Here is a 26,632-nt window from a genome sequence, read left to right as displayed (position 1 = left end):
CGCCGCGGCGCCCTGACCCAGGGGACACCCTGGGCTGCCGGCTGCCGCCGCGGCGCCCTGACCCAGGGGACACCCTGGGCTGCCGGCTGCCACCGGCAGCTCAGACTCCCTCTCTGTCTTAGCAGCAGGGCTGCTCAACCATTTAAAAAAAATTTGGGGGTGCTTTTTGGCGCCCCCAAAGCTCGGCGCCTTAGGCAACCGCCTAGTTCGCCTAAATGGTTGCACTGGCCCTGCCAAAGCCCATTGAAGTCTATGGAAAGACCCACACTGGCTTTTGGAGCAGGTCCTGAGTGCAAAATATTGTTAATACTGTAAATTGTGGCATCAAAGCATGTGATTGTAGGTGGTGCCTGAGGCGTTCACTCTGGCAAAAGGGAGGTTTACTCCCCTAGGGTATGACAGAGAACCAGTGGTGAATTCTGGCTGGCAGTTGGATGCACTTTTCGTTCCATCCGTGGAAGCAGAACAGTCTCTGTTAGTTCTCACCTCATGAAACTGACTGTTTCTGGTTTCAGACTCTTCCTGGCTCCAGGGGCAAGGCGCTGGATTAACATTGATGGCACAACAATGGGCATCACAGTCAGAGGTCTCAAGCACCCTCATCGCTACGTTTTAGATGCTGCTCAGACTCATATTTATATGCTCATGAAAAAGGTTTGTCATTTGCTTACAAATCCGGAAGGCATTCCAGCTTGTCTGTGCCTTTCCATGTCTCTAGTTAGTGGACAGAACTCAGGGCTATGAGCTAGGGAGTCCCAAATTCAAATCTTAACTCTGCCACTGACTCACACTAAGCCTTGGACAAATCACTTAGCTCCTCTGTGGCTTGTTTTTCCTATCTGACAAGTGGGGATGACAATACTGTCCTAGATTATAAGGCTAGGAGTGACCATTATGATTATCTAGTCTGGTCTCCCATATAACAGAGGCCACAGAACTTCCCTGAATTAATTAGCGTTGTGAGGCTATATTAATCCGTTTGTACAGCACTTTACGGTGCTATCTGAGTGTTGATTGTCGTTATTGTTTTGTGGAGTTACAGATGCCCACTCTATTGCATCCCAAATCAGGTCAACATGTGAGAGGAAGCCCCTTTTAGCATAGTGTGTTCCAGCGATAATTGTGGGAAGGTTCAGAATACTGGGATACAAATGGGTGAGGTGCCATTTGTGCCAAGAACATATGCTGTGGTGCTGCCCCTGAAAAATACCTTTTTTGTCCTGTGTTTTCATGCACTTTCGCTTGCTCCGTAGGCAGGCGCCCTATTGTAGATCTGATGTTTGGAGCCTTGACTCACAGATAGATCAAGTCAATGCAGTCCATTAAACTACGGTAACAAGAAATACCGCCCCAGCTGAGACCTCCCCTCACTTATGGGCTAGACAGGACACTTAGAAAAGAGGGGCACTGGGGGCCAGATCTGCATCTGGGGAAAACTGGCATCAATGTCAATGGAGCTGTGCTGTTTTGCACCAGCTGAGGACATGGCCTAGCACTAGATCGTGAAGTCACTGCCATGACAGTGAGGGGACCTCTACACTGCAGTAAAAGACCCCTGGCTGGCCCAGGTTAGCTGACTCAGGCTGGAGGGCTCCAAATTGCAGTGTAGATGGTCAGGCTTGGGTTGGAGCCCAGGCTTTGAAACCCCGCGAGAGGGGTAGGACTCAGAGCCCAGGCTCCAGGCCAAGGCCGAACATCTATTTTTAGCCCCGCAGCCCGAGCCCTGGGAGCCTGTGTCAGTGGACCCGGGCTCTGAGACTCGGGGCCATGGGTTTTTTATTGCAGTGTAGATGTAGCCTAAAAGACCCCTTTTCATTCTGAATTCTCCATTGGGGACTTTCCTGTGGGATGAGAAACTGCTGGTTTTAATGAATAAGATCTGCTGGGCAGGATTTCTAATTTCTCAGCCTCACTGACTCCTGAGCAGCTGTACTCAGAGATGATTTTAATTAGGCTGTTTGCAGTCCATAATTACCGGTTTCCCTTTTTCCCCCAGTAGGACTCTTATGGTCGCTATTTAAAGTCTCCAATATACAAGGAGATGTTGGCCAAGGCCATTGTGCCCCAAGAGACAGTGAAAAAAAGGCAAGTAAATTGGGGTATAATTGTGGGCAATGTGCTTTTTTATTGTACCAGGGATACACAGAGCCTGAGTTTCAGCGAAATGACTGCGATTTAGACATTTGTCTAATTAAAGTGGATTTAAGTCTTGCTGATTACCCTGTTTGTGTGTGAACCTCGTGGAAATGGCTTGTGTGCAGTCAGAGCCTATCTGGCAAGTGCTAAATCCTTTTTTGTCTATTGTGTCTGCATGGAAAGGCTGTGACTGCTGAGCTAGTAATTACCTGCCCCCAGAGAGGTGCTGTACATCAGGCCTGAAAGAACCTGTGCGGGTTAAAGGGATCCCATCCAAAGCCCTCTGGGTTTTAAGGTGAGATGGGGTAACTATGTTCTGCTCCATGGCATTTGGCATTTGTGTGTTGTTAGTGCTCACAGCCCTGCACCCGGGTAGCTATTTACAGCAGTGCAAAGCAGAGCAGAATAATGGTGTCTGACACTCCCTTTTGCACTGGTGGGAACACTGGCGCAAGATGCGAGACACTGGAAAATCCGGCTCCGCAAGACTGTTTCCAGATCAAATGCTGACTTCTCGTATCAGCTGGCACAGCAGTTTCAGGGACTTCAGGCTGCCTGGTTTAAGTACAGTCATCTCATTGGGCCAAACTTGCCACGTTGGAGCCAAAAGGGATGGCTGCTGCCTCTGGGACAGAGAGCTCCTTTCTGTGCCCCTGACAGCCCATAACCCAGCAAGTAAGAAGGAGGGGGTCTCACAAGCTCTGCTCTCATAGGGCCTGATCCAAAGCCCATTGAAGTCAATGGAAAGACTCCTGCTAACTTCAATAAGCTTTGGATCAGGTTGTTACTGGGGGCCGCCACTTCCACTGGCAAGTGGTGTTAAGGCCATTGAGGAGCAGATACAGATGCCAGATTACCCCAGACTTCCGGGAAGTTGGGATCCCGGACAGGAGATTGTGTTCATCAGCAGAGACACCAGCTCTTGATTTGTTCTTGTGCCTTACCGCGCTGTGCAGAATCCTGGTCCAGGGCTCTTCCAGGTAGCACTGCAATAGCAGATGATAATTGATCAGGATTCTTCCCCCCCATTCCCCAGCAGATGCAATGTGCAGCTCTGTAACACGCCCAGCTGCCACCACTGTCTTGCTGCCGTGCTGCACATCCGGAGAGGTCGCTTGTAATTCTGGCAGATGCATTCATGTTTGCAGCTAGCTGCTCCGGGGATGTAGTATTCACACTTCAGACAGCATCCAGCATTTGCTGAGACAGAAAAACACATCAAAGGCTGCTTATCTGAGACTTGTTTTCATTGTTGTTGGTAATGGTTCCATCACGGAAAAGCAAAGGAAGTGGAGAGAGAGAGAGAGCTGTGCGTCACAGAGGACATGAAAGCTCCTGTTTAAACAGCCAAAGAGGGCCATCAGAGCAGGATATGCCATGCGAGCAGAGGTTAGAGAGGAGCCTTGCTCTAGGTCTGCTCAGGATGGTGTAAGGCGAAACTCCTCAGGAAGGGAGGGAAGTAATTTGCAGCCAAACAGGCAGTGCATTTCACTACAGAGCGGTTAGGGCGGGGTTTGAGCATTGGTCTAACGGTGTTTCTCCACCGTTTTGATACCAGGGACTGGCTTGCTGCCTTCCTAAACTGTCAGGGAGCTCTCAGGGACTGACTGTTGAGAGATGCTGGTCTAACTGCCCCCATTGAAGTAAATGGTAAAGTGCCCATTGACATCGCTAGCAGTTAGGCCAATGTAGAGAGCACTCACCCATCATTCCCATCCCGTCTAACACGTTTGATGATTAAGGACGTAATGGCCCCAATCCTAATCCCATTGAGGTCAGTGGCACAACTCCCACTGACCTCAATAGTTCAGGCTCAGTGTTAGTTACCTTCCGATGTGTATAATGGAGGGGTTGTTTGCTACTCCCATATCTTGGGCTAGGAGCAAGGACCCTTTTGTTCTGCTGGCAGCTCTGCAACTGATTTTGTGGCTTCAGTCCATTCACTGACGCCATGTTTGCTTTTAAAATGGGCACGCTCCATACACGTCTTACTTTGCACATGCATTTTCCTAATTGGCACAGTGGTGAAAATGGCACGTGAACTAACGCACATTTACGAATCAGGCTCTTCGTCTCTCTGTATCTCAACATATCCTTCTGTGAAATGGGTATTATGTCACCTGCCTCCAGGGCTGGTGGAATTCATAACCAGCTGCTGTTCGAAAGTGCCTTGAGATCCTTAGCTGAAAGATGCGATCAAAGTGTCAAATATCAGCATCATATGTTATCTCATATATGCACTGCCTTTGTTCAGACGCTGTGACAGGCGCCTACACACACATCTAATGCAGGGATTTAATTGAATGGGCTGTTTCTGTAATTGGTATTTCTTCTCTACTTGGGGCCATCTGGATGCTCAGGGATTTCAGCCCAGGCCCTTCTTGCTCAGCGAATTGCTGTGTTATTTGCTGTGTATCACAAACACGTCTGTTACTTTGGAATAATTGGCACCAGCCTAGGGAAATTTAGGGGTGGTTGTTGGACTTGGGGTGGTGTCAGAATTTAGGTGTTTCTGTATCCAGTGTCCTTTCTAAGAGATTCTAAATGAGACAGGAAAGGGGGCTTGCTACTATTTTACAGCCATTTTCCTTGGTTAGGGCCAGATTCTGCCACCTTTATTCGTGATAAGTCAGGTAAGGGTTAATTTTCTTTTGCCTGTAAAGGGTGAACAAAGGGGAACCAAACACCTGACCAGAGGACCAATCAGAGAACTGGATTTTTTAAAAGTCAGGGGCGGGAATTGTGTACTCTAGGTCTTTTTGTTTTTCCCAGCTATGCAGGAAACATCTTTTCTGCTAACTCCTATTTCTTTCTAATATTTTCCTACAATGTGAGTAATCACGCCACAAGGCAAATAGGGCTGTTATATGTCTCTTTGTGTTTGGTATTTACAGGTGTGTTGATTTGCTGGATGTGTTTAAAAGGGGCTATCTTTAAATCAGACTGTTTATACATTTTTCCTTATAAAGCACAGAGCTGTATTGATCTCTTGAAATAGCAAGTATTATTGTTGTATTTTCTTTCTTTTTATATACCTAAGTGTCCTTTTTTATAAACCCTGGCTTGAGGTTTTGGTTTTCGGTGAGGCTCAGAAGGGTGGTGAAAATCTCTTATTATATTGATTACTAGATTGAAGCATTGCCTCAGGGGGAGGTGACTTTCCTCTTGTTTTGCCTTCAAAGGAGTTAAAGTCACTGCATCGCCCAGGCTCACCCGGCGAGAAAGGTAAGGGGGAAGCTGGGGGAGGTGAGATAGGCAACAGGGGGTCTGGTCTTGGAGCGGTTCTTCCCAAAGGAAAGTTGGGAGTCCACAGAGGGTGTCCCCAAGGAGTATTGTGACGGGAATAACAGGCTGATAAGAGCTAATTCTTAATCTGGTGCACATATCGCGAGAAAAAATCCAAGCTGGTAGTGGCTGTGGGATGAAGTCCAGCTAAACTACTCAGATTTTTGTACGGCTAAAGTCAGATCTGGGGACAGGCACGTTACCACATGGTTGTATCGGTGGGATTATGTTGGCAGTTGGCCTTTGGGCCATTGGCTTTCATATTGCCCGTTTTCATTACACTTATAGCATCATTTCAGTATACGGGTTCTGGGTTGAAGAAGCATTACTGAAGACTGTAAGGGAAAGGGATAGGGTGTCTGTGGCTTTTCTTGTTTGTAGTGTGGTTTTGGGTTGCCTCTCGGGTTGTAGGGTTTTATTGTCGGTGTGCTCCTGTGGTTTCACTCCCTTTTACAGTGACTTCCTGCTCTCTGCCAACTGCATCCATTTGGCTCAATCTCCCCCGCCTCGGTGAGAGTTTGGGTTGTCCATTAAGGATGTAGCTGTAAGTCTCAGAGACACCATCCAAGAACCTGCTCCTTTGCCATGAGGGTGGCGCAGTTGTTCAAAGGTTTAGCCTGGGATCCTTGGATCCAGGCGTCACAATGCTCCCCATAGTAGGCGTGTTTGGTAGTATAGCCCGCGAGCTTCGTTGTGCGCGTAGCGTGTTGGTTTCTATGCCATCCGACGTGCGTGATCTGGGGTTTATCCATTTGGATCTGGGCCATGGTTAGAAACAGTTGGATATCGTGCGTCATCTCTCGGTCCCCGTGGCATTTCAGCCGCCACGTTGCCAAGGGTCCACTGAATGTGACCTCAGCTCAGCATACAATCTGTACCAATATACCCTCTAAAAGTTCTAGAAGGTTCTCTGTGTCCTCAACCTGCTTGTAGTTGGGGAAATTTCCGTGGGTGCGGATATCAAACAACTGGCGTCGGAGGGTTAGGAGGGGAGCATTTTGCCTACCTGTGCATCTCCAGTTCATGCTTTCTCTGTTGTCCCTCTCTTCACTTCTTTCTGTTGTTTTTCCAGTTGTCGTCTGGTAGTCCCTCTTCTTGTTTTCTTCGGGTAGGCCCCTCTTCTTCTTGTGTTTTATTTGGCAGCCTGCTCTCGTTCTGAAGTTGTCTTTCGTGATCTGCCGTTTTTGGCGTCTTGTTCTCTTGGTGTGTGCCAGTTTACTTGTTCCTCCCTTTCATTGGCAAGTCCATCTCCTGTAGTCTTTTTCCATGTCTCGCTTGTGATCGGCTTCTTTTGTTGTTCTCGCTTCTTAGTCTCGCACGTTTTGCTTTTACGGCATTTTAACTCATGGTTTATGTTTCCTGTTTTGTGGTGCCTCTGGTGTTGTTGCCTGAATTGCGCTTTTCTGCCTCTTGAGATTTACCTAGCACTGATTTGACTTGCTCTGGCTCTGTTTGTATAGGGCAATTGAACCAACAAAAGCTACTGTATTCACCTGTGTGCGTTTTGCTGGCTGTGGTACTTAAGTTCCAATTGTTTAACAAAAGATCTGTAATTGGTTTCTCTTTAATGACTCTGCTAAATGCAAGCTGCTAAAAGGCAGGCAGAAAAAAAGTTTTTATCTCTAAGCACTTTAAAAACCAACCCCTTTTTGCCCTGCTAATCCCTAGCAGAAAAAAGAAAATTAATGTAGTTGGCTTCTGGATTCTTATAATCCCACCACTGCTCACCAGTGGTGTAAACGTCATGTGTCCCACGATCTGGATTTAGCGTACAAAATACTGAGTGTTTACTGGGACCTTTCCCCAAGCTCATACAGCTTGGATTTTTTCTCGCTGCCACCAGATAAGATTAGGCTCTTATCAGCCTGGATTCCCCAAATACTCCTTGGGGACCCTCTGTGGACTCCCAACTTTCCCTTTTGGGAAGACCCCCAAGACCCAGAACCCCTGGGTTCTCCCGTCGCATCCCCCAGCATTCCCCCTCCCTTTTCCTGGGTGAGGCCTGGGATGCAGTACTTAACTCCTTGAAGGCAAAAACAAAGAGGGAAATCACCCTCCCCCTGAGGCAATGCATTTCAATCTAGTAAGCTATATAAAGAGATTTCCAAACCCCCCCTTCCTGTAGCCTCACCGGAGAAAACCCCAAAAACCTCAGCCAGGTTTTAAAAAAGGAACTTTATAAAAAAGAAAGAAAAAACAAAACAAGAATACTGCATTAAGAGATCAATACAGGCTCTTGCTTATAAGAAAATATGATATAAACAGTCTGATTTAAAATGATAGCCCCCTTTAAACCAGTCAAACAGCCAAATCAACACAGCCTGTAAATACAACACAAAGCATATAACAGCCTATTTGCCTTGTGGCCGTTGTACTCACACTTTGTAGGAAAATATTAGAAAGAAATAGGAGTTAGCAGAAAAGATGTTTCCTGCATAGCTGGGAAAAACAAAAAGACCTAGAGTACACAATTCCCGCCCCTGACTTTTAAAAAATCCAGTTCTCTGATTGGTCCTCTGGTCAGGTGTTTGGTTCCCCTTTGTTCACCCTTTACAGGCAAAAGAAAATTAACCCTTACCTTACCGATCTACTTATGACACCTTCCTGTGCAGATAGTTCCACTGATTTCAGTGTGAACTCAGAGTGATTACAGGTGGCAGAACTGGGCCCTCATTGACTAGAGTTGGACAAAATATTCCCAGCATAATTTGAAATCTGTGACATTTGAGCAGTTTGGCTGATTCAAACCTGGTCCTATTTTCATGTCGTCTTCATGGCACTGTGGGGCCTTTCCCAGCTAAGGGGTTTACGTGAAGTGTCTTAATCCTGCACAGTTTCACCATCATGTTACTGCTGGTATGAAATTTCATAACAAAGGAACATCTGGGCGGCGTGAAAATGGGCCGTGAGGATGAATCTGCAGGAAATGCCATGGGAAAAGTCTGCTCAGTGCATTCTGAGGCTGAACTGCACTGGCATCGGTGGGACAATAGTCATGTGCAGACATAAACATTTGCTGCATCGTGGACTGAGTCTGGGGCCCTGTCTGGCTCCTGAAGAAGCTAAAGGGAGTTCTGATATCGATGTTAATTGTGTCTGGACTGGGTTCTGCTGGGTTAAGCAGGTCATTTGCTCCAAATGGAGGACACTAACAACCCCTCTCCCTCCAAGTAAGTTCCTTGGGCTTTTGGTGACAGGGACCCATTTTCTGGTCAGTTTTGCCTCTCTGTCCCCAGTAACTCCCTGCTTCTGTCTTTCTCTCTCTCTCTCTCTCTGTGCTTAGTTCCAGTTTCCCATTTGCACGCCGTCACCTCCGCTCCAGCCCCAGCCCCGTCATCCTGAGGCAGCAGGAAGAAGAGGCAAAGGCCAAAGAAGCAGCAACCAACGTGGATATTACCCAGGTTATGAGCAAGCTGGACCGTAGGAGCCAGCTCAAGCAGGAGCCTCCTAAGTAGGCTCCAGATCCTTGTCTAGGGCACAAAGCAGGGGAAAGGCAAGGGGATGCTGGCAAGGCCGGTGTGAGATTCCTGCCCCCCACCTGCAGGTGTCAGTGCTGCTTTACCTTTCCAGACCCCTTTCTCCCTGCAGCCTGCTTCCTGCAGGTTGCCATGGCATCTGTAGCAGCAGATGTCATGTCATGGGCATGGTGAGGCATGAAAATGCTGCTAGAGTCAGAAAGCCGGCTGTGTCCGAATCGCATTGTGGGTCCCATGCGATGTGCTCCTTTTACAAGTCCAGGAAGGGATGTTTTATAACTGCCCCAAACCCTGCCCAGGATCCAAAACTCCATCTGTGTCTCTCTGCCTCTTAAATCCCTGCCGGCGACCCAGAGAACTTGGGTCGTGATTCTGTTGTGATGCCCAAGGCAGCACAGAACTCAGCTCCTTCTCCTGTCCCCATCCTCTGGGTCAGGTGGGGCAGAGCCACTCCACCCCTGGGGGAGCACAAGAAGGTCCATCACCTCTTGGCGCTCTCAGGCATGCTGTGGGTGCATGCCCACTGCTAGTACCCCAAGCATTGCTCTGTGCAGCTGGCCAGATCTGCCACGGCTCCGCTTCGGGTGTCTTGCACCCAGGTGGCAATAGGAGGGAGCACATGGAGGCTGCAGTTGAGCTCGGCTGCTGTGCAGAAGGATGGGGGTGGATTCCTGCTGGGAGCAACAAGGTTAACATTTCCAAAGGCACCTAGGTGGTTTTAATGGTACTTGGGCCCCCATATTCCCTAGGCAGCTTCGAAGATCTCAGCCTAGAGGTGGTTAGCTGAGACCTCCAGTCAGGGAAAGCGATTTCTCCTTGTCCCTCAGGAACTCACCCATGTAATGAGTTCTGCACGGGCCTGGAGGGAAGAGCAGCCTCCCGCTAGGACAGAGGAGTGGAGGAGCACTGCCTTGCTCCTGATGGGTTTCCTTTAGCAACCCTGTCTTGCTCTTGTCTTGTCTTTGCCCTGCGATGCTCTTTCCCCTCGTTAAAAATGAACAAACCTCAGCTTCCAGTGGTCATCCTGGCTTGTAGCCCAGTGGCCCAGAAGCTGCTGTGATCGGGAGAGGTCAGAAGGGCTGATTCAGCCCCTAGTCTAATAAAATACTCTCTTGTTCCTTTTTGGAGGGGATGGGCAGTGGAAATTACTTCCTGAAACCTAAACCCTGCAGTTAGATACAAAGCACATTTCAGGGAGATGCCAAACCTGCCTGGGAACCCCTGGGGCTGGACCAGCCAAGGTCACCAGGACATGGTGGGATTTGTGGAAAACCCAGGGGCGGAAGGTAAAGAAGTTTCCTCCTCCTTCAGAATTTAGTGGATGCTGGGGAATGGGCAAACACTGAGGCTTAGAAAACGTTTTAATCCTTTCAGTCTTGCTCATCCACTGCTCTCGCTGGGTTGATTTTCCTGGAGGCAGCGAGAGCGGGATGTGGCTGGCAACAGGGCTGAGGTACTGTGGAGGTGAAGAATCTCAGAAGCAGTTTCTCCTCTTTATCTGGACATGAGTTTTAGCCCGAGGGCCTTTCTTCCCTGGGGGGCAGAGCCATGCCAGCTTCAGCCAGCCCCTTGCAGCTTCACACTTGTTCAGTAGCCAGTGTAGTTTAGCTCCCAGAGCATTTGTCAAGGTCACAGGCTCAGCGGCCATTGCTCAGAAGCTCTGTTCTGCTTCCACATCAGGCTGTCGCTGTGCTGTGCAGTGGTGCATTTCCGAGAGACGCCATCTGTACCATGTAAGCGTTTGGAGCTGTGAGCTGGGGAGTAACCAGCATTCCCTGTTATCACCTTGGACCACTCTGTGAGGTCCCTTCTCAGGCCAAGCTCTTGCAAGTTGATGGCAGCGAGTGCACCTTTGTTCCACCCAGGGCTTTATGTCTCCGAGACAGCAGCCAGTCCTAATGTCCTGGGCAGTGGGGAGAGGGAGGAGGTGAAGGGAAGTCGTTCCATCTCTCACACACATTGCTTCTATTTTGGGCTGCTTCTTTCTTTTACTATTACCCCCCACTCCTCCCACAGAGATGCCCTCACTAGTCAGGGGCTAACAGTTGCCTGAGAGGGCATCGAGAACCCTGTCCTTGGAGGCACCTAATTGACCTTTCCAGGAAAAGCCAGGTTCCAATCTACCTAGGGGAATTAGACACACAAATCCCATTATTAATGACATGACTCCAATAGGCTCCTTTAAAAATCCTAGCTCGAGAGTCCAGATTGTGCCAGGTTCTGCTCCCACTCTAGCCTATACTGTCACCATTCTGCTGCGGCCCCTTTCTGAACTGTGGTCAGATCCCATTACATTTGTCCAGTCCTTGTTTCCTCCTGGGTATAGGTGAGAATGTGCCAAAAGTGCACATCAGAACATGCTAGAGTGCCAGCTTTGGCATGGTAGGTAAGAAACTTGCAGGTAAGAACAAACTTTTGTTGTAATGGGAACATGCAGAGTTAGAAGGATTAAAACCCCCATGGGTTTTGGAAGGGATATAAATTGTCATGCATCAGGGTATGTGCCAGCCTCCCACTAACTGGAGTCACGAAGAACCTTTCCCAGGGGACAGGTTAATCCCCATCTGCCTCCTACAGGATTTCTTGCACCTTCCTCTGAAGCAGCTGGTACTGGTTGTTATTGGAGACGGGATACTGGGCTCGATGGACCGCTGGTCTGATCCAGTCTGGCAGTCCCTGTGTACCATTATGGTATCACTGTAAAATGAGAGGAGCTCCTCTTCTAACGTTTGGTTAGGGTGCAGGCAGCTCTGCTGAGCTGCGCTAACATAGAAGTCTCCTAGAGGAGTTGAAACAACATGGGGTGTATTTGGTTTGTTCTCTCTGATTTGGATGCCTGCCTGTTAAAGCTCTGTTCTTGCTCCTGTTGAAGTCACTGGCACTATCCCTGTTGCTTTTAGTGGGAGCAGGAGCAGGCACTATATTCTCAAATGTATCCCACACTTGGCAGGCTCAGTTCTGCAAGGTGCTGGGCACTGTCAGCTACTCTCCACTTACATGGTTATTGAGGGCACTCTGCAGTTAGCAGGGTCAGTCCGAGGCAATGTGGGATCTCCTTATGGACAGCTAAGGGAAACCAAGGACCATGTGAGCTCTATAGTCTCTCTATAGGTTGTACAGTACCTAGCACAATGGGTCCCTGATATATGACGGGGGCTCCTATATGCTGTCATAACACAAATAATAAAATAGGTTCCAGTCAGTCGGCTTAATGAATCAATTTTAGTTCTCACCTCCATTGATTGGTTTCCCCAGATTTTATCTAAGTCCCAACACTACCCAGCCATCATTTCTATCCTGCAATCAGAGGTGTGACTGCAGCCCGGGTAGATAGAGGTGTAGCTAGCTCCAACAACAGCAGCGGGGAAGGCACAGCAGTACAGGCAGCAGCATGGGGCTAGCTGCTTGCATCTGTACCCAGGGTCCTGGGTGGGCCTGACCAGCCCACGTTGCTGTAGCTTCACTGCGTCGATATGTGCTTCAGTCACACCTCTGATGCAGTGTAGGCAGACCCTGTGAGTTTGAAACATCTACCCAGGACTGGCAAGATCATGACCAAATACCCGCACTCTTAGAAGTAAGCTCATTTTTGATGCCCTATCTCACAGTGCATTCCATTTGTAGCTGACTGCGTCCACCGCTTGCTCTTCATCTTCTCTGAGTAGGACTGTTTATCGGCCACCCCCTCAGCATGTTATGAATTGAACTTCACTCCGTATCTGCCATTGGATTTAATGTACATTGGATTTCATTGTATCCAGTGGAACTCCATTGATTTTTAGCCATCATTTCCATGTTTTATTTGGTTTAGCTCATCTGTCTAATAAAAGTGTATGTAGAAAATGGAAAAGACCATTGTGTTTGTCCTTCATTGTGTTGTCTTTTTGCATGTGTGTATTTACTTTTTGTGCTGCTTCTTTTAACATTTTTGTTTAAACAGTTGAGCATATTTTTATTTCTGCTGTTAGAGATTTATTTAGAACCTTATGGGAAAGCCATGCCTTGGAGAAGTCTGAAATGTATCATCTAAGATAAAACCATTGGCAAATTATCCTTCTGAGCCTGTGTAACCCACAGGTGAGGGTGCGCACTAGGTCTCCTGCAGAGATCACAAGATGGTTACAGCCACAGCTAGACAGACTTGATGCTTGTTAGTTCTGGAGGTCCCTGAGTCAGTCCTTGAGGAGTCAGCCAAGATGGTGTCCATCACATAGGCACCTTCAAGTCAGCTTTTAGCCTGGTTATGCCATCCGTAACCAAAGTCCCGCCCTCATTACATGCTTTAACCATGTTGTAACGGATTCGGGGGCTAACTGGATTGTCACTAGATATGCTCCCCAGTTGTAACCAGCAATAACAGAGCCTTATAGTCTCCCAGAACTCCCTGCTTACAACTAATCTCTTTTAAATGAATTAGGTAAGATGAGTTCCCTTATAACAATCTGCCTGGTAACTGTGGCCCAATCCACTGGCTGTAGAAGCCAATAGGAATCTTTCCAGTGATTTTAGTGGATGCTCAATCAGGTGCCCTCTAGCTCCCCCCCTTTTAGTACATCAGTGTACATGCTTCAGAGTAACTCTGTCCTAGTCAATGAAATGCTGAGATATTCTGACTCTCTGGAGAGTGATGATTTCCCAAAGGCAGATTGGGATCTGGAGCCACATCATCTGGCCCATCCATTCTTCCTGCTAGCTCATGGAGACAGACCTTTACACCCTCACTGAACTCCCTACTGCTGCTCCGATTCTGTGAGCACCTCCACACCTCACCATCCTTAAGACCCCTCCTGTAGCATGAAATGAATCCATCATTCATTCTCATTCCGGCGTAAGCATTGCCCTTACACGTGCAGCCACGGGCTGTTCGGTGCAATCCCAGCTATGCTTACAGATGGCCATATCAGCACATAAGAGAAAGGAAAAAAGAGATGAATTCTTCAATGCCTCATTCCCCTGGAGATCTGCCATCGTCAAGGCCAATGGGAGGGAGTTTGGTGGATGGAAGCATCTGCATAGCTAGGATAGTGCTAGTTCTTCTCAGTGCAGCTCAAAGCAACAAGTTTAGAGTTCCCCAAAGTCTGACTGAGCCAGAAGGAGAGATGTCATGGAGGGGACAGCTTCTGCTTCTCAGAAAGCCCTCAAAGCATCCCACCCAACAATACCACAATGATCTAGGGGACTGGTCCAGGGGTAGGGCACATGACTGGGAATCAGGAGATGTAGGTTCTGATCACATCTCTATGCTTCATTTTACCCAGCTCTGTAAAGGGGATAATGATACTCACCTGCCATCATGAAGCCCTTTGTGATCTTGGGGTGAAAAGTGATAGATCAGAGCTGAGCTGGCTGCCCTAAGGCCCTGCAAAAGGCAGTGAGAGATGGGACTCAAGGCAATCACCCAGCTCAGCGCTCTGGAATGTCTAGACCCACATGTGGATAGGTTTCTTGCCATCCAGGCCCATCTTGTTAGGGGTGAGCTCAAGCTTCAAAAGTCTGGGTCTGGAGCCAAACCTTCCTCCAAGCTCAGTGTGTTCTTGGTGGGATTTTGGCTCAGACCATCATTAATGGCCTGTGAAATGCAGGTACTGACCCAGGTCTAAATTCCTCCAGGGTGCATTGGGGTTGCAATGAGTTTGGGCCATTCCTGTGGAAGCAGTTTCCAGCGTTGGTTTGGTGCAGTTACCATGATGGTTCGACCCAGCTACCACAATCTCTTGTTTGTTCTGCCCCTTTCCCTTCCCTCCTTTTCTCCTGGGTTATTTCCCCTCCTTTAATTTCCTGTCCAGTCTCTCTCTTTTGTTCTCCATATTTTTCCTTTCCTTTGCTCTGCCCTCTAGCTGCTCCCTTTCTCAATTCCCTCACGGCCCCATGGGCTCCATGCTGCTCAGCTAGGAATGCCCCTTGGTGGCTGTAGGAGCAGACAGCAGCTTGAACCAGCAGACAGGAGCCTCTTTGAGGGGACACATCCGGGGTCAGGTAGCGCTTCTCCTCTCCACCCATGGCCTAGGCAGAGGCCCTCCATGTGGGGAAATTCTAGCCTAAGTTTTCATCAGCCTCACCTACAGGATGGGCCACAAGCTGTCAATCGGATTCACCATCTGAGTCTTTGCTCTCTGGAGCAGGGCCGCCCAGAGGAGGGGGCAAGTGGGGCAATTTGCTCCGGACCCCGCAGTCTGACGGGGCCCCGGCCAGCGCCCGCTGTCTCTGGGAAGCAGCAGCTGTTGCTGCTGCTAGGCAACCAGAGATGCTGGCTCTGCCTCTGGTCAAGCGGCTGAGTGCAGGTCAGGAGCGGGGGAGAGAGGCTGGAAGCTGTAGCCTTTCTTCTCCCATCCCCTCCCCCCAGCACTGAGCACTCACTCACCTGGAGGAGACAGTACCGAGCTTCTGGTCCTGTGTGAAACAGGAATAATCTCTGCAGTGACCTCACTCACTCACCTGAAGAGCTGCTGGCGGATTCCAACCCTGAGTGTTTGACCCTTGTGATTCCCCCTAGGGTTTGTAATATGGCGTGATGTGTGTGGTTATTCAGGTGTTGCGTTTGAGGTGAGTTTTGCCTGCTGGTCTGTTCAGAACGAAAGTTGTGATCTGTAATGTAACCAGGAAAAGCCCCGGTCTGGCAATAGGCACGCAGGCTGACTTTTATCTCCCCCCCTATCTCCCTGCAGAAGGGAAACTGAGGCACGGCATGACTCTAATTCCCTTTCCAATTATTTTGGAAAGGAAGGGGACTTGGGGCTCCTACCAAACCAGTTCCTTTCCCATCAACTCTGTTTTCCCGTGCACCACTGCTGCAAGACCCTGTAGGCTGAAATATTCCATTAACTATGGCTCTCATTTGCCCTGCAACCAATAAACATAGACCTGGCTGGTTATGGGGGGGATAGTCGCAAAACGGGTGAATTTAGCAGGAGGTTGAGGGTTGTGATGAACTGGGGACTTTCTTAAATGTTGCTCTGATACTGTGTTGGTGCCCTCAGTGTCCCCTGGCGAGTTCTTAAGCTTATCTAGTGGTGGAAGGGTGTGATAATTGTGCAAGCAAAGGGCCAGTGCATGAAATGCCTGCCTCTGTCTCCTGAGCAACGTATGCCTGGCCCTCCTCTGCAAAGGTGCCAACGAACGGTGTTGGAGACAACGGATCAGGTGGACTCCTGGCCGGGAAAGAACTGAGCAAGAGGAGGGGGTAGCGAGGGTGTGAGTCTGGTGGCTGCTGGGACGAGGAGATGAAAGTGCAGACATGAGGTCTGGCTCACTGCCCAATGGACCCGACCGAGGGGTCCGGTCGATGCTATCTACAAGCTCTGTTTTAGACCCTGTTCCTGTCATCGAATAAACCTCTGTTTACTGGCTGGCTAAGAGTACGGTCTGACTGCAAAGTGGGGTGCAGAAACCCTGTGGCTTCCCAGGACCCCTGGTGGCTCCCGTGGGAAGCACCGAGGGGGTAGGATGCTGAGTGTCTCTAATTGGGAACCTCTATATGTGAAGACGTGTAGACTCTGCCCTGAACAAGTCTGCTCCAATGGATTAGGAGGCTCCCAAAGTCCTACTGGCTTTAGTGGTTTGTGAAGCATTTCCAGAGCATCGCCTGGGGGCTCCGTGATCAGTGTGTCCACTTGAATCCCGACCTGATGCAGCCACCAGAATCCATCTGATGGTGCTTGGGAGAGGCCAGGAGTGGAGTGCTGGGCGGTAGCACTTGCTCTCAGTCCTGGGCTGGGATGGACTAGACTGGGTGGTGTCAGTCTGAGTCTTCCAGGCCTCGTGTGTCGTCTGTGGGATGGGGGGTCCCGCGCGTGCCCCGATTCGGCCAGGTGACGCACCCATGCGAGCGCCGAGCAGGCGGCGCACCTGTGCCGACTTCAGCCCTAGGCAGAAGCGTGCGCGTTGGGTCTGGTGGTCTGGCTCCCGGGTCCGGCTCTCCAGGTGTGCATCTGTCTGAGAGGTGGCCGTGGCCGTTCCACACGCTTCCTCAGTTCACACCGCATTCATTCATATGGCAATGATTACAAGAGGGAGGAAGGAGATTGGTCTCATGTCTACTTCTGTCAATGAGACATGTTTGCTTTTACCTTAATTATTCTACCTTGGGGGGGCCCCTATAACATTTACCAAGGTTTCATATCAAGTCATGTAAAAGTTATACCGAAAAGTGCATAATCAGAGATTTACCTACAACTGCACTGAATTATTGCTGTGTGCAGTAATATAGTGACCCCTTGATTGCTGTGTGCAGTATATAGGGACCCTCTGGGTCGGTGTTGAATGTGAGGGTTTTATTGGGTCGGGGCAGCGGCAGAGTCGGGGGGGAGCGGGGGGGTGGGCCAGGTGGCAAGGTGGTACAAAGAGGCAGAGCAGGGAGCCCGCAGGGTGTTCTAGGGAGGCTAGAGTGTTTCTGTGCAGGACGGACGAGAAGCGGAAAGGAGGTGATTGTGGTGGGGGACTGACTAGGAGGACGCAGCAAGTCATGGAGACTAGTCGTGAAGAGGGTTGATAATGCCGAGTGAGGAGGTGGTGGGCTAGTTAGTGAGCGTCTGATCTGTCACCCTTATTGTGCCAGTGTTCAGAGTAGCGCCGGGTTATGTGTGTATCTGCAAAAAAGAACAGGAGTACTTTGTTGCCCTGAGTCTGTTGGCAGCCTGTGTATATGTACTGTGAGATGGTAGTTTATCTTTACATGTTATTATTTACTGTTATTATGCAATATATTTTCAAATAGATCTTTTTTAACAAAGTGTGTTTAAGTAGTGTAGGGTGTTGGCGGGGCTGTAGTGTAAGAAGTATGCCTGATTGTGCAGGGATCTGGCGTGAAATGGTGTGCTCGCTCGTCTGTTCCCCTGGGAAAGGAGAGAATGGAGGGTCTGCTTTCAGTTAGGAAGTGAGAGTCAGGTTAAATTTTAACTTTTCCCATTTCCTTTTTTTTGACACAGAGAGAATTGTAGTTGTGGCTGCAAGACTGGCGAGCGTGTAGCCTGTCTGTGCTGTATGTAAATGCGTAGAAATGTGGAGGGGTGGTAGATGGCGCGATGAGATCAGGATATGAGATTACAATGGCATGCAGAGAGTTACTGGTATGCTGGGATATGATAGTTCAGATATTGCTGTTTATGTGCTTGTCGATGTATTTTCGCATGGAACTTAATGATTGTTTTTAACTAACAAAAGAGAGTTGGTTTGAAGGCGAGGGAGTAGCTTGTTTGACAGTCACACTTGGACTCTGGTTATGGTTAATTATATATGTTTGATGTGGGTTGTTAGCCGAATTTGTAGAGGTATTCGTGACTTACCACGAGTCCCTCAGTGGGCCGTAGGAGATCAGTGCCAAGAGGGGGTGGTACTTAGGGCAATGTAATACTAGAACTGTCCAAGCACAATAGATATCACGTGGTCCAATATCCAAATTGAAGTCTGCATGAATCTAAAACTAATCTGGCTGCTAGACCATGGCTGAAACCGACATGCTTTGATTCAGTCAGATTGCCAAACTAAAAGTTGTCCTGCATACATCTACACCATTCACTTTCCTGTACTCTCAGTATTTATCTAGAAGAAAATCCGAAAGAAATCGGCAGGGCTGTCCAGTGAAGGGGGTGTGGGAAATCCTTTCTTGCCTCTGTTGTCTGAAATGGAAATTGAAAATAGGTGTCCACACGAATCCGAAGCGCTTCTATGTTTTGAGTAGTGCAGGGATTTTCCGCTACAGGCGAGCACCCCTACACCCCACCAACGATTTCCCCAAGCACCCCTCACCCAGTTTTGTAATTAATATGTGCAATGTTGCCAATTTAATGATTGTTGGGAAATTTGAATTTGAAATTGAAAACATTGAATAAGTACTTTAAAAGCATATAAAGTGGTTATTGAAAATACATGATCTTAAAAAGTGAAGTAGATTTGAAAGTAATAACATCGACTTAGCTTCCTTATACATCTTTTGTGTTTATGACTGATGCCAGTGCATGTCATTTCGGTGACGTGGCCAAGTTAGATTGTTGTAAGCAAATCTAACATGAGCTCTCGCCTAACAGCAAGTATGACTGGGATGGGAAAGCTTCAGGACCAGATTTATTTACATTCACACTAATCTACCCGGTATCCCAGCAAACAGATCTGTGTTGCCCAATGAGTAGATTTTAGCTGGTGGGTTACAAATCACTTGAGGCCGGGGCTAGGGAGGTGGGATGAACATGTATTCTGATTAACATGTAAAAAGGCAAAGAACTGGTAATTAGCCTGTGCTGATTGAGAGCATCAAGATGAGAGGTGGGACAGGAGTTTTGTTGATGTGTCGCCGAGTCACAGGTACTATTTGACCTGCCCTTTCACACTTTAAAGACAGAGCTGAGTTACACTCCATGATAGTCTTTTTGTTTTGTTAATGAACCACTGAATCACTGGTAATCAGTCTCGTGGCAGGGCCGCCGAGAGGGGGCAAGTGGGGCAATTTGCCCCAGGCCCCACAGGGGCCTCCTATAGTATTGCAACTTTTTTTATGGAAGGGGCCCCCGAAACTGCTTTGCCCCAGGCCCCCTGAATCCTCTGGGAGGCCCTGCTCTGGAGTTTTGTTATTAGGAATCCTCAGCATTTCTATGGCACAGTAGATGTGCCAGAGGTAAATTCAGTGCCAAACAGATAAAGAAGTTTCTGCTGTTATGGATCTGACTACCACCATTACTATGTACATCCTGCAGTGATGCCAGGTCCTGCAGATCCCAGAACACAAGCCTCTCTCATTTGAGCTATGAGAGAGCTCTTCCAGCAGCTAGTCGTAGTGGGTCCCTTAGCCTATCTCAGGGCCAGTCACTAGAGGGCACCATCACACAGTCTCTCATATACACAGTCTACCTACCTACCTTTTGAGGTATTTACCTGACCCACTGTAATCTCTGAGCTCCAGTAAACCATATATCCCCCAAAGTGCTCATAATCTCTCACTTCCCTTTTCTGGGGGAATTATTTCCAGTTGGTAGCTAGAGGGAGGGTTTTGGGGCTTGGGGTTGTGTATCTCGTGACTAGCAGGCAGCTTTTCCTGCTCTAAAATGTCTCCTTTTCTTCTCTGCAGTTGTGTCAGTTCACTGCTCCGGTCCCTCACCTGGCTGTGTATACTGGTATCTCTGTTCCTTCATCTCCATCAGCTCCGCACCCCTCCTGCCACATCCCAAACAACCTGCCTTTCCAATCCCCTGGACGCATCACTCTGCCAAACAGCACTGTCTGCCCCTCACCCATTAGTGTAGCCCTGGACAGCACCCCCTGCTTGGAGAGGAAGTGGGAAGCCAATGAGTCTAACACTAATCACTTTCCTTCTATCACTGAGAGCAAAGAGATCTCCATGGACTCTGAATCGGGCACTTGTAACAGCCAGGTGCCAGGGAACGTGGAAGCCAAGGTAATTCCCAAATCCCGGGCGACCTTGTCCTTCAGCAGGTTCTTGAAACGGGGATGTTTAAACTCACCGGTGTTTGCCACTCTCTCGCCAAAGTGCCCGGCTGTCACCCATGGAAAGGTCCAGCCACTGGATGACCTGGAAAAACAACTGCAGCAGAAGTCCAAAAAAGTGACCAAGTAAGTACACCTGTGGTGTGTGAAGGAACTCAGCTCTGAGTGATTACAGGCAGCCAGCCTGGGTGAGAGGGACTCCCAGGTAGTGGTGTCTGCACATTGTTAGCCATGCTCTCTCCGCCTAATTATATGTTGCACTCTGACAGCATGAAGGGGCCTCCCATGGGGCAGACATGGCCCCCTGAGAACATCTGGGTGGGCCAGGTGCAGAGGGGGACGTGGACAGAGCTCACAGTGCTACGGCTATGCTCTCAGAGAATGGGATTGCAAGCAATAGGGTATAAATTAGCACAGCTCTGAGATGGCTCTAACATGGGGCACTGAGCAGTCTCAGAACATGGGGCATGCAAAGGTGGCTTACTGCCCCACCTACCCCCTCTGGCACCGCACTTGTTGCAGGGCCAGAGTAACTGAGAATGGCGCTTTCTGTCCCTCACCGACAAGTGGAAGAGCCCTGAGAAGTCAGAGGGTCTTGCCAAGATACCTAGAACTTCTGAAAAGCTCTTCAACTTGTCAGAATTTTTAAATAAGGAGATGGGGGAAGGGAAAGAGCGAAATACCCAGCAGGCAAACACCCCCTCCCTCAACACCAGCAGCCTTTGGGGCAGGTTCTCAGTGATGACGATCGCCAGAGGCTGCAGCTGGTGAGCTCTAGGGGGAAGACCCCCAAGCTCAGCGGTGGGAGGAAGGGCAGAGATCTCTCCCAGTGTTTCCCAAGCCCCCAGCTCTTGCTTAACTTCTATAGCCAGGCCTGGCCTGCTGTGTCTAAACCAGTTTCACACCTGCTCCCATCCAGCTAGCGCCTCCACCTGTCCATTGTGTGTGTGAAACCATCCATCTCCTCTGCTCTTTGTGCCCACAGGAAACTTGTGGATAGGGTGGGCATGGGGATGACACCCCAACCCCGTAGAGACAAGCTAGGAAGCCAGAAGAACAACACACACATTAGCTAACAGAGCAGCCCCAGTTTCCCTTTCAGCCCAGGGATAGGGAGGTTGCAATACAGTATTTCTGCCACTGCCTGCTGGTGCGGGAGGCTACAGATGAGCCTCACCTGCAGGCCCTTCTGACTTCCCCTGGATTCAGAGCTAGCCCTGCAGGGCAGCAGCCCCCAAGGTAAGCCAGTGTCCCGGGCCTGTAGCTCTGCAAGGGAGGAGGCTAACTCAGCAATGTCGCTCACTTTCCCTGCCCTGTGCCCTTCTGCTCCACATTACATGGGCTGTAGTGCCCACTGACTGCAAATTCCCATGTCAGCCTGCTGCTTGCAATGCCCCTGGGGTGCCCTGTTGACAGGGCTGCACAGAGGGTTTTTTTTTCTCAGGGGTGGCTAGGACCAAATCTGAAATGTAGCCTCCCCCCACCAAAAGAATTACCACTGAGAGGAGGGCTGGGGGAAAGGGGGTATTGCAGAGTGAGCTGTGTGGGTTACACCTGCACATGTAGCGGTAGCTTGGCTCCTATCGCATGGGGCTGAGCTCATCTCCTGCCCGGGTGCTGAGACCTGGCTCGCAGAGCCATGACGCAGGTTTGGGCCAGCTGCCGTCTGTTGTGACAGAGGTCCTTGTGGGGCAAATGTTCGTGAGGGACGCTCTGACCCTGCCTGGCAGGTCACAAGCCCGATTGGGTTGGGGCCCTGTCAAAGGGTTCCTTTTGCCCCTGGGCAGCCCTACCCATGGATTCAGCAAGGAGTCCATGGGAGTTCTGTTTGGCAGGATTTGTGTCCACCTTGCTCCGTGAGAACGAGCTGTCTGGGTTATTGTGGTTCTGAGGCTCCCTGTACCCCAGTGCCTGAGCATGTTTGACATACCCTACCCCTTCCTCAGTGTCGTTGTCCTTCCTCCTCCTCACCTCCCTCGGACACAGCTGTATCTGGGGATGTAGTGAGGGATCTCCCAACCCTCTGCTTGGTGCAGACCTTCACAAGAGATGGGGAGATGGGCTCAGTGGTTAGGGCTTTAGCCAAGGATTTAGGAGACCCGGCTTCAATTCCCTGCTCTGCTACAGACTCCCTGGGTGACTTTGGGCAAGTCACTTAGCATCTGCCCCATCTGTAAAACCAAGATAATATTGCCTCTGTACTGCTGGAAGGATAAATCCTGTTTCCCCATGGCCCAAATGGTTAGCCCATATTCAGGGCCTTGCTGGGCTGTTTCTATTAGGAGCGGAAATTGATTATGAGTCAGGTATTTGGTGCAATCCTGTTTATCTACAAGGAATGTGGACACAGTCCTGTTTCCCTGACCACAGTAGAAACAAACAGCAGGAGGCAGTTTCTTGGCTCACAGTTTCCAAGCCTGCCTCTCCAGCCAGTCCTTTGTCCCACAGAGTTCTGTCTCTGCTCCCTCTCAGGGCTGCATTCACGACTGCTTCTCTCACTGTCTCCTGGCTTTTGGGTTCCTTTCACCCACACACAGCTGTCAACCCGTAATAGCTCCAGCCCCCGTGTTTGCAACCAGTCTCCAGGGAAACACCTCAGCCCCCAGGGTTTAGCCTTGCTGTGCTGGTCTGTGCCTTGTGCGGTGGCTTCTACTGGGTCAGCTATCATTAAACAAAGGACACTTAATTTCTCCTTCATTGATCCAGCACATGAGTGCTTAGACTTCACCCAGATGGTGGCAGCCATTAACATCTTCCAACAGAGCAAAACATTAAAGATTGTGAGGTGCACAGATCCTATCACGATGGAGGGCGTACGAGTATGATAGACAAACAGCTGCAGGGACTCATGGTGAGGGAGGGAGGCTGCTGATATACACACACTGAGCCTCCTCGGAGTCTGTATCCTTCCCGGTCATCTTACCTCATGCAGGTCTCTCTGAGCTAATGTGTTTTCCTGCAAGAAGAATAGGGACTCAGGGCCCCAAAAGGGATTGTTTTACAGTCTAATTGAAAACCACAGCTCAGGAGAGCTTGTTTGGTTTTTGTGCTGCCTATCTCCAGTTACAGTCGATCTTCAAATGATGCCTCTCTGTCCTGGTGTGAGCACTTTGTTCTTGTGCGGAATGGCCACCTTGACAATAGACAGAGAAGGTGGCAGCATTGCTGGAAAGATCCAGCACTGGTTGTTGCCCTTAAAGACATTAGTGGGTAATGTCAGAGCAGTCTAGCAAGTAGGCCTCCCAAATCTGACTTCTCAGACTCCGATGAGTTTCCCAATGCACTCCTATGGCTTTGGTTCCAACACCAGGAGGAGTCTTTCCCCAGATCAGGTTCAGATGTGGCCCATGAAGGTGGAAGAACAGATAACAAGATGGGGGGAACCTTATGAGGTTATCTCAAGAGTTCCACCATTTGGGGTTAAAATAGTACAACACCAGCCTATGACCCAAGAGGTGTTGGCCTGGAGATTCCATCACCCTCATGCCTTAGCCCTGGTTCCTCCCCTAGCCTAAAATTGATCCAAATGGAAAGCCCTCCCCTGCCACTTTTGGGTCCATCTCTGTTCCTGACCAGGTAACTAAGCCTAAATGGCAAAAACAGCCCCACAAATTCAAGACCTCTTAATTCACTTGACTGTGGAACTGTGGCACTCAGCACTTTTGCTTCAGTGGGGTTGGTATGTACATTCTCCCATCTTCAAGCCACGTGGGTGTGTGTCCATAAAGTATGCTCTGAGAAATAGAAAAACTCAAAGCTAAACCATGCTGCACGTTGGTTGTCTTCAGAAAGCACTTCAGAAAGTGTCTTGTGTATGATGAGTTTTCATTTTGCAACACAGCTTCTTCCAGATAAAAGTGGATATTCCTCTGGAGAGCAGAATCTACCCAATAGACTCTGAGGAGGAAGAGGATGACTGCCCCCGGGCTTGTAAGGACTCTGTGAAGGAAGTTATCTGCCCTTGGGAGAACTTTACAGAACAAGGGAAAGCTGGATAACAAGCAGCTCTTAAGGCAGACAGGATGTGACCTACTTATAAATGGATATTTTCTTTCCAGGCCCTGACTCTGCAAGGTTCACCACGTACAGGTCAATATATGAACCATGCTGCTAAAAAAGTGCATTAGAATTATGCTTCAGCGTCAAAGAGGCTCAGACTACCCTGGTTATGAGTAATAGACCCAGTCACGCACATCTGTGTGTAATTCGGGAACTCTAAGGGTCTCCTGACCTATTTTCCTTCATATCTTTAGAAAGTCAGACTCATCTGTTACTGACTTTTTGATAAATGAACCTTATTTGCTGCCTTATAACTGATAAAAATATGTCCTCGGAGATACTCTCTCACATGTAAGTAGTTTCTTGATCCTGAGGTGTTAGTAAGTGTTGTGCTGGTGAAATGTAACTGTCCTGAAGGCCTCTCTAAGACTGGAATTCAGACTTTAGGCATCTCCAAAGTTTGGCTGTCTTTGGAATCTGGGTTTGAGTTCAGGCCCATCGCTAATTATTAACAGCTTTGAATTTTAAAGAAATGTAACTTGAAGGCATCTGATGGCTGGGGGATGGAGGGAATCTAAGTTCAGACATCCTCATGGGGCAACTGTAAGGCAGATGGATTGCCATAACCCACTAGCCAACAACAAAAGTGAACACCACAGAAAACAAAGGACTTATTTTCCACTTACCTCCAATAGGCCTTCAGTGCCAAGATGGGCCTTGACACCCTGGATCCAACTACCCTTCTGAACATTTGGGAAGATCGGGATTGGCCCTAGATCCGAACTCAGTAGGTTGGGCCCACCTGAACATGACAGTGATGTGTTGTCCCACAACTTAATTGCATCTCTGCCAAGAGTGTTAGAAATCACCTTCCTTGTACGGTGTCAGTACATCAAGAGAGTCCTCTCCTCTTCTCTGTTTCTACAGAAAAGTCCATGTACAGTGGCAGTCCCTAAACATGACTAAGCTTGGGTGTTGTTTTGTAAATAGGCCACGTGGCCCGCGACTGTAGGTGTTGGCGTTTTTTAATATTTTCTAATGGTATGTGGAGATGTGTCCATGTTGATTTTGAAATGGTTCAACACGCTGATTCCTACTGCAGCATTTAAAGTCTTAGCCTCTCCTACTCATGATGACATGGACCTGATTTCCGTGGCTGGAAGTAAAGCTGCTGTTTAATGCATTGTACTTGGTTGAGCCCAATGCAGTTTGCTGTATTGGCTGCTTCAGCTGAAGATCTGCTTTCGAGTCTTTCTCTTTAGTGATGGGCCGATGTGTGAATTCCGCCTCCCCCCCGTCTCCCCCAGTCCCCGCCATAAAGCTCAGGCTGTTCAGATTCATGGTTCTGGCTCAGGCCCATCACCACTTGCTTTTGATTAACACAGATATAAAAGCTGGGGTGGGTCAGAGGGACACCAGTGGAATCACTGACTGGAGCCCAGCTTGGCAAGGCTGTAATAGGACAACCTCTCTTCTTTAATCTCCTCTGAAGGAGCTTGTTTTTAAGGGTGGTGAGGGAAGGTGGAGGAGGGAGCGTCTCTGGAGGTCTCCCAGTGCCCCCCCACCACCTGGCATGGTCCTGCCCTAGAGACCCACACTCTATGCAGGATGTGGCTCCCTCAGGGCTTTTTCCACCCTGCTCCTGTGTCAGGTAGATGTGAGATGCTCCCTTCCCCATCTTGGGAGCTGCCAGGCTGCCCACAAACAGAGATGGATTCTCCTCTCAGTGACCTCAGCAAAAACCAGGAGGGACTTTGCTGAAGTTGGCACCGGGCAAAACTGGTGTAAGTGGGAGGAGAACTGGGACCCTCATTTAAATCGTAGTCCACCGACACCATCCTCTGACCCTTTCCTGTGCATAGTCTAAACCCTGGCCCGTCGGGGCAATCCTGCCGGATTTCAAACATGCCTGGTCTCGAACCACACTCCTGCTGCCCAGCATTACGTGCAGGGAGTTTTCTAATGCAGGGGTCCCAGCCTGGGCATCCCTAGGACCCTCCCTTTCTTTGCAACTGGGTGGGAAGGTTTCCCACAGCTTCTCATGGGGTCACAAGGCGGCCACCCCCAGAGGAAGATTCTGCAAGAATCTTAGGCCAGTCGCTGTCCCCGTCTGTTTTTTGTGAAAAAGTTGCTGCCCTCTGCTGGGCACTTCGTTCAGTGCATCCAGCTTCTGAGATGATGTGGCCTTACAAGGCTCACCGTTGAGTTTAAACTGATATTTGGGGAGGAGAGAGAGAGGTGTGTGTGTGTGTGTGTGTGTGTGAGAGAGAGATGGATGTGTATGTGTGTGTGAGAGAGAGAGA

General features: G+C 49.2%; 1 protein-coding gene across 1 annotated transcript in view; it reads left to right on the top strand.

The window, feature by feature from the left end:
* Positions 1–25,342, top strand: part of RGS9 (regulator of G protein signaling 9) — a 69,318-nt gene extending 43,976 nt beyond the window's left edge. Inside the window, exons 15-19 of the mRNA XM_032776366.1 lie at positions 516–654; positions 2,000–2,085; positions 8,705–8,822; positions 19,954–20,456; positions 24,172–25,342. Of these exons, the coding sequence (XP_032632257.1) occupies positions 516–654; positions 2,000–2,085; positions 8,705–8,822; positions 19,954–20,456; positions 24,172–24,328 (1,003 nt within the window). The 3' untranslated portion in view covers positions 24,329–25,342. The remainder of the gene's footprint in view (positions 1–515; positions 655–1,999; positions 2,086–8,704; positions 8,823–19,953; positions 20,457–24,171) is intronic.
* Positions 25,343–26,632: the final 1,290 nt, after the last annotated feature.

The sequence above is a fragment of the Chelonoidis abingdonii genome, chromosome 13 (genome assembly GCF_003597395.2).
Source record: "Chelonoidis abingdonii isolate Lonesome George chromosome 13, CheloAbing_2.0, whole genome shotgun sequence".
NCBI lineage: Eukaryota > Metazoa > Chordata > Testudines > Testudinidae > Chelonoidis > Chelonoidis abingdonii.
The sequence above is the reverse complement of the archived record's forward strand: the minus strand, read 5'-3'. Positions and strand labels throughout refer to the sequence as shown.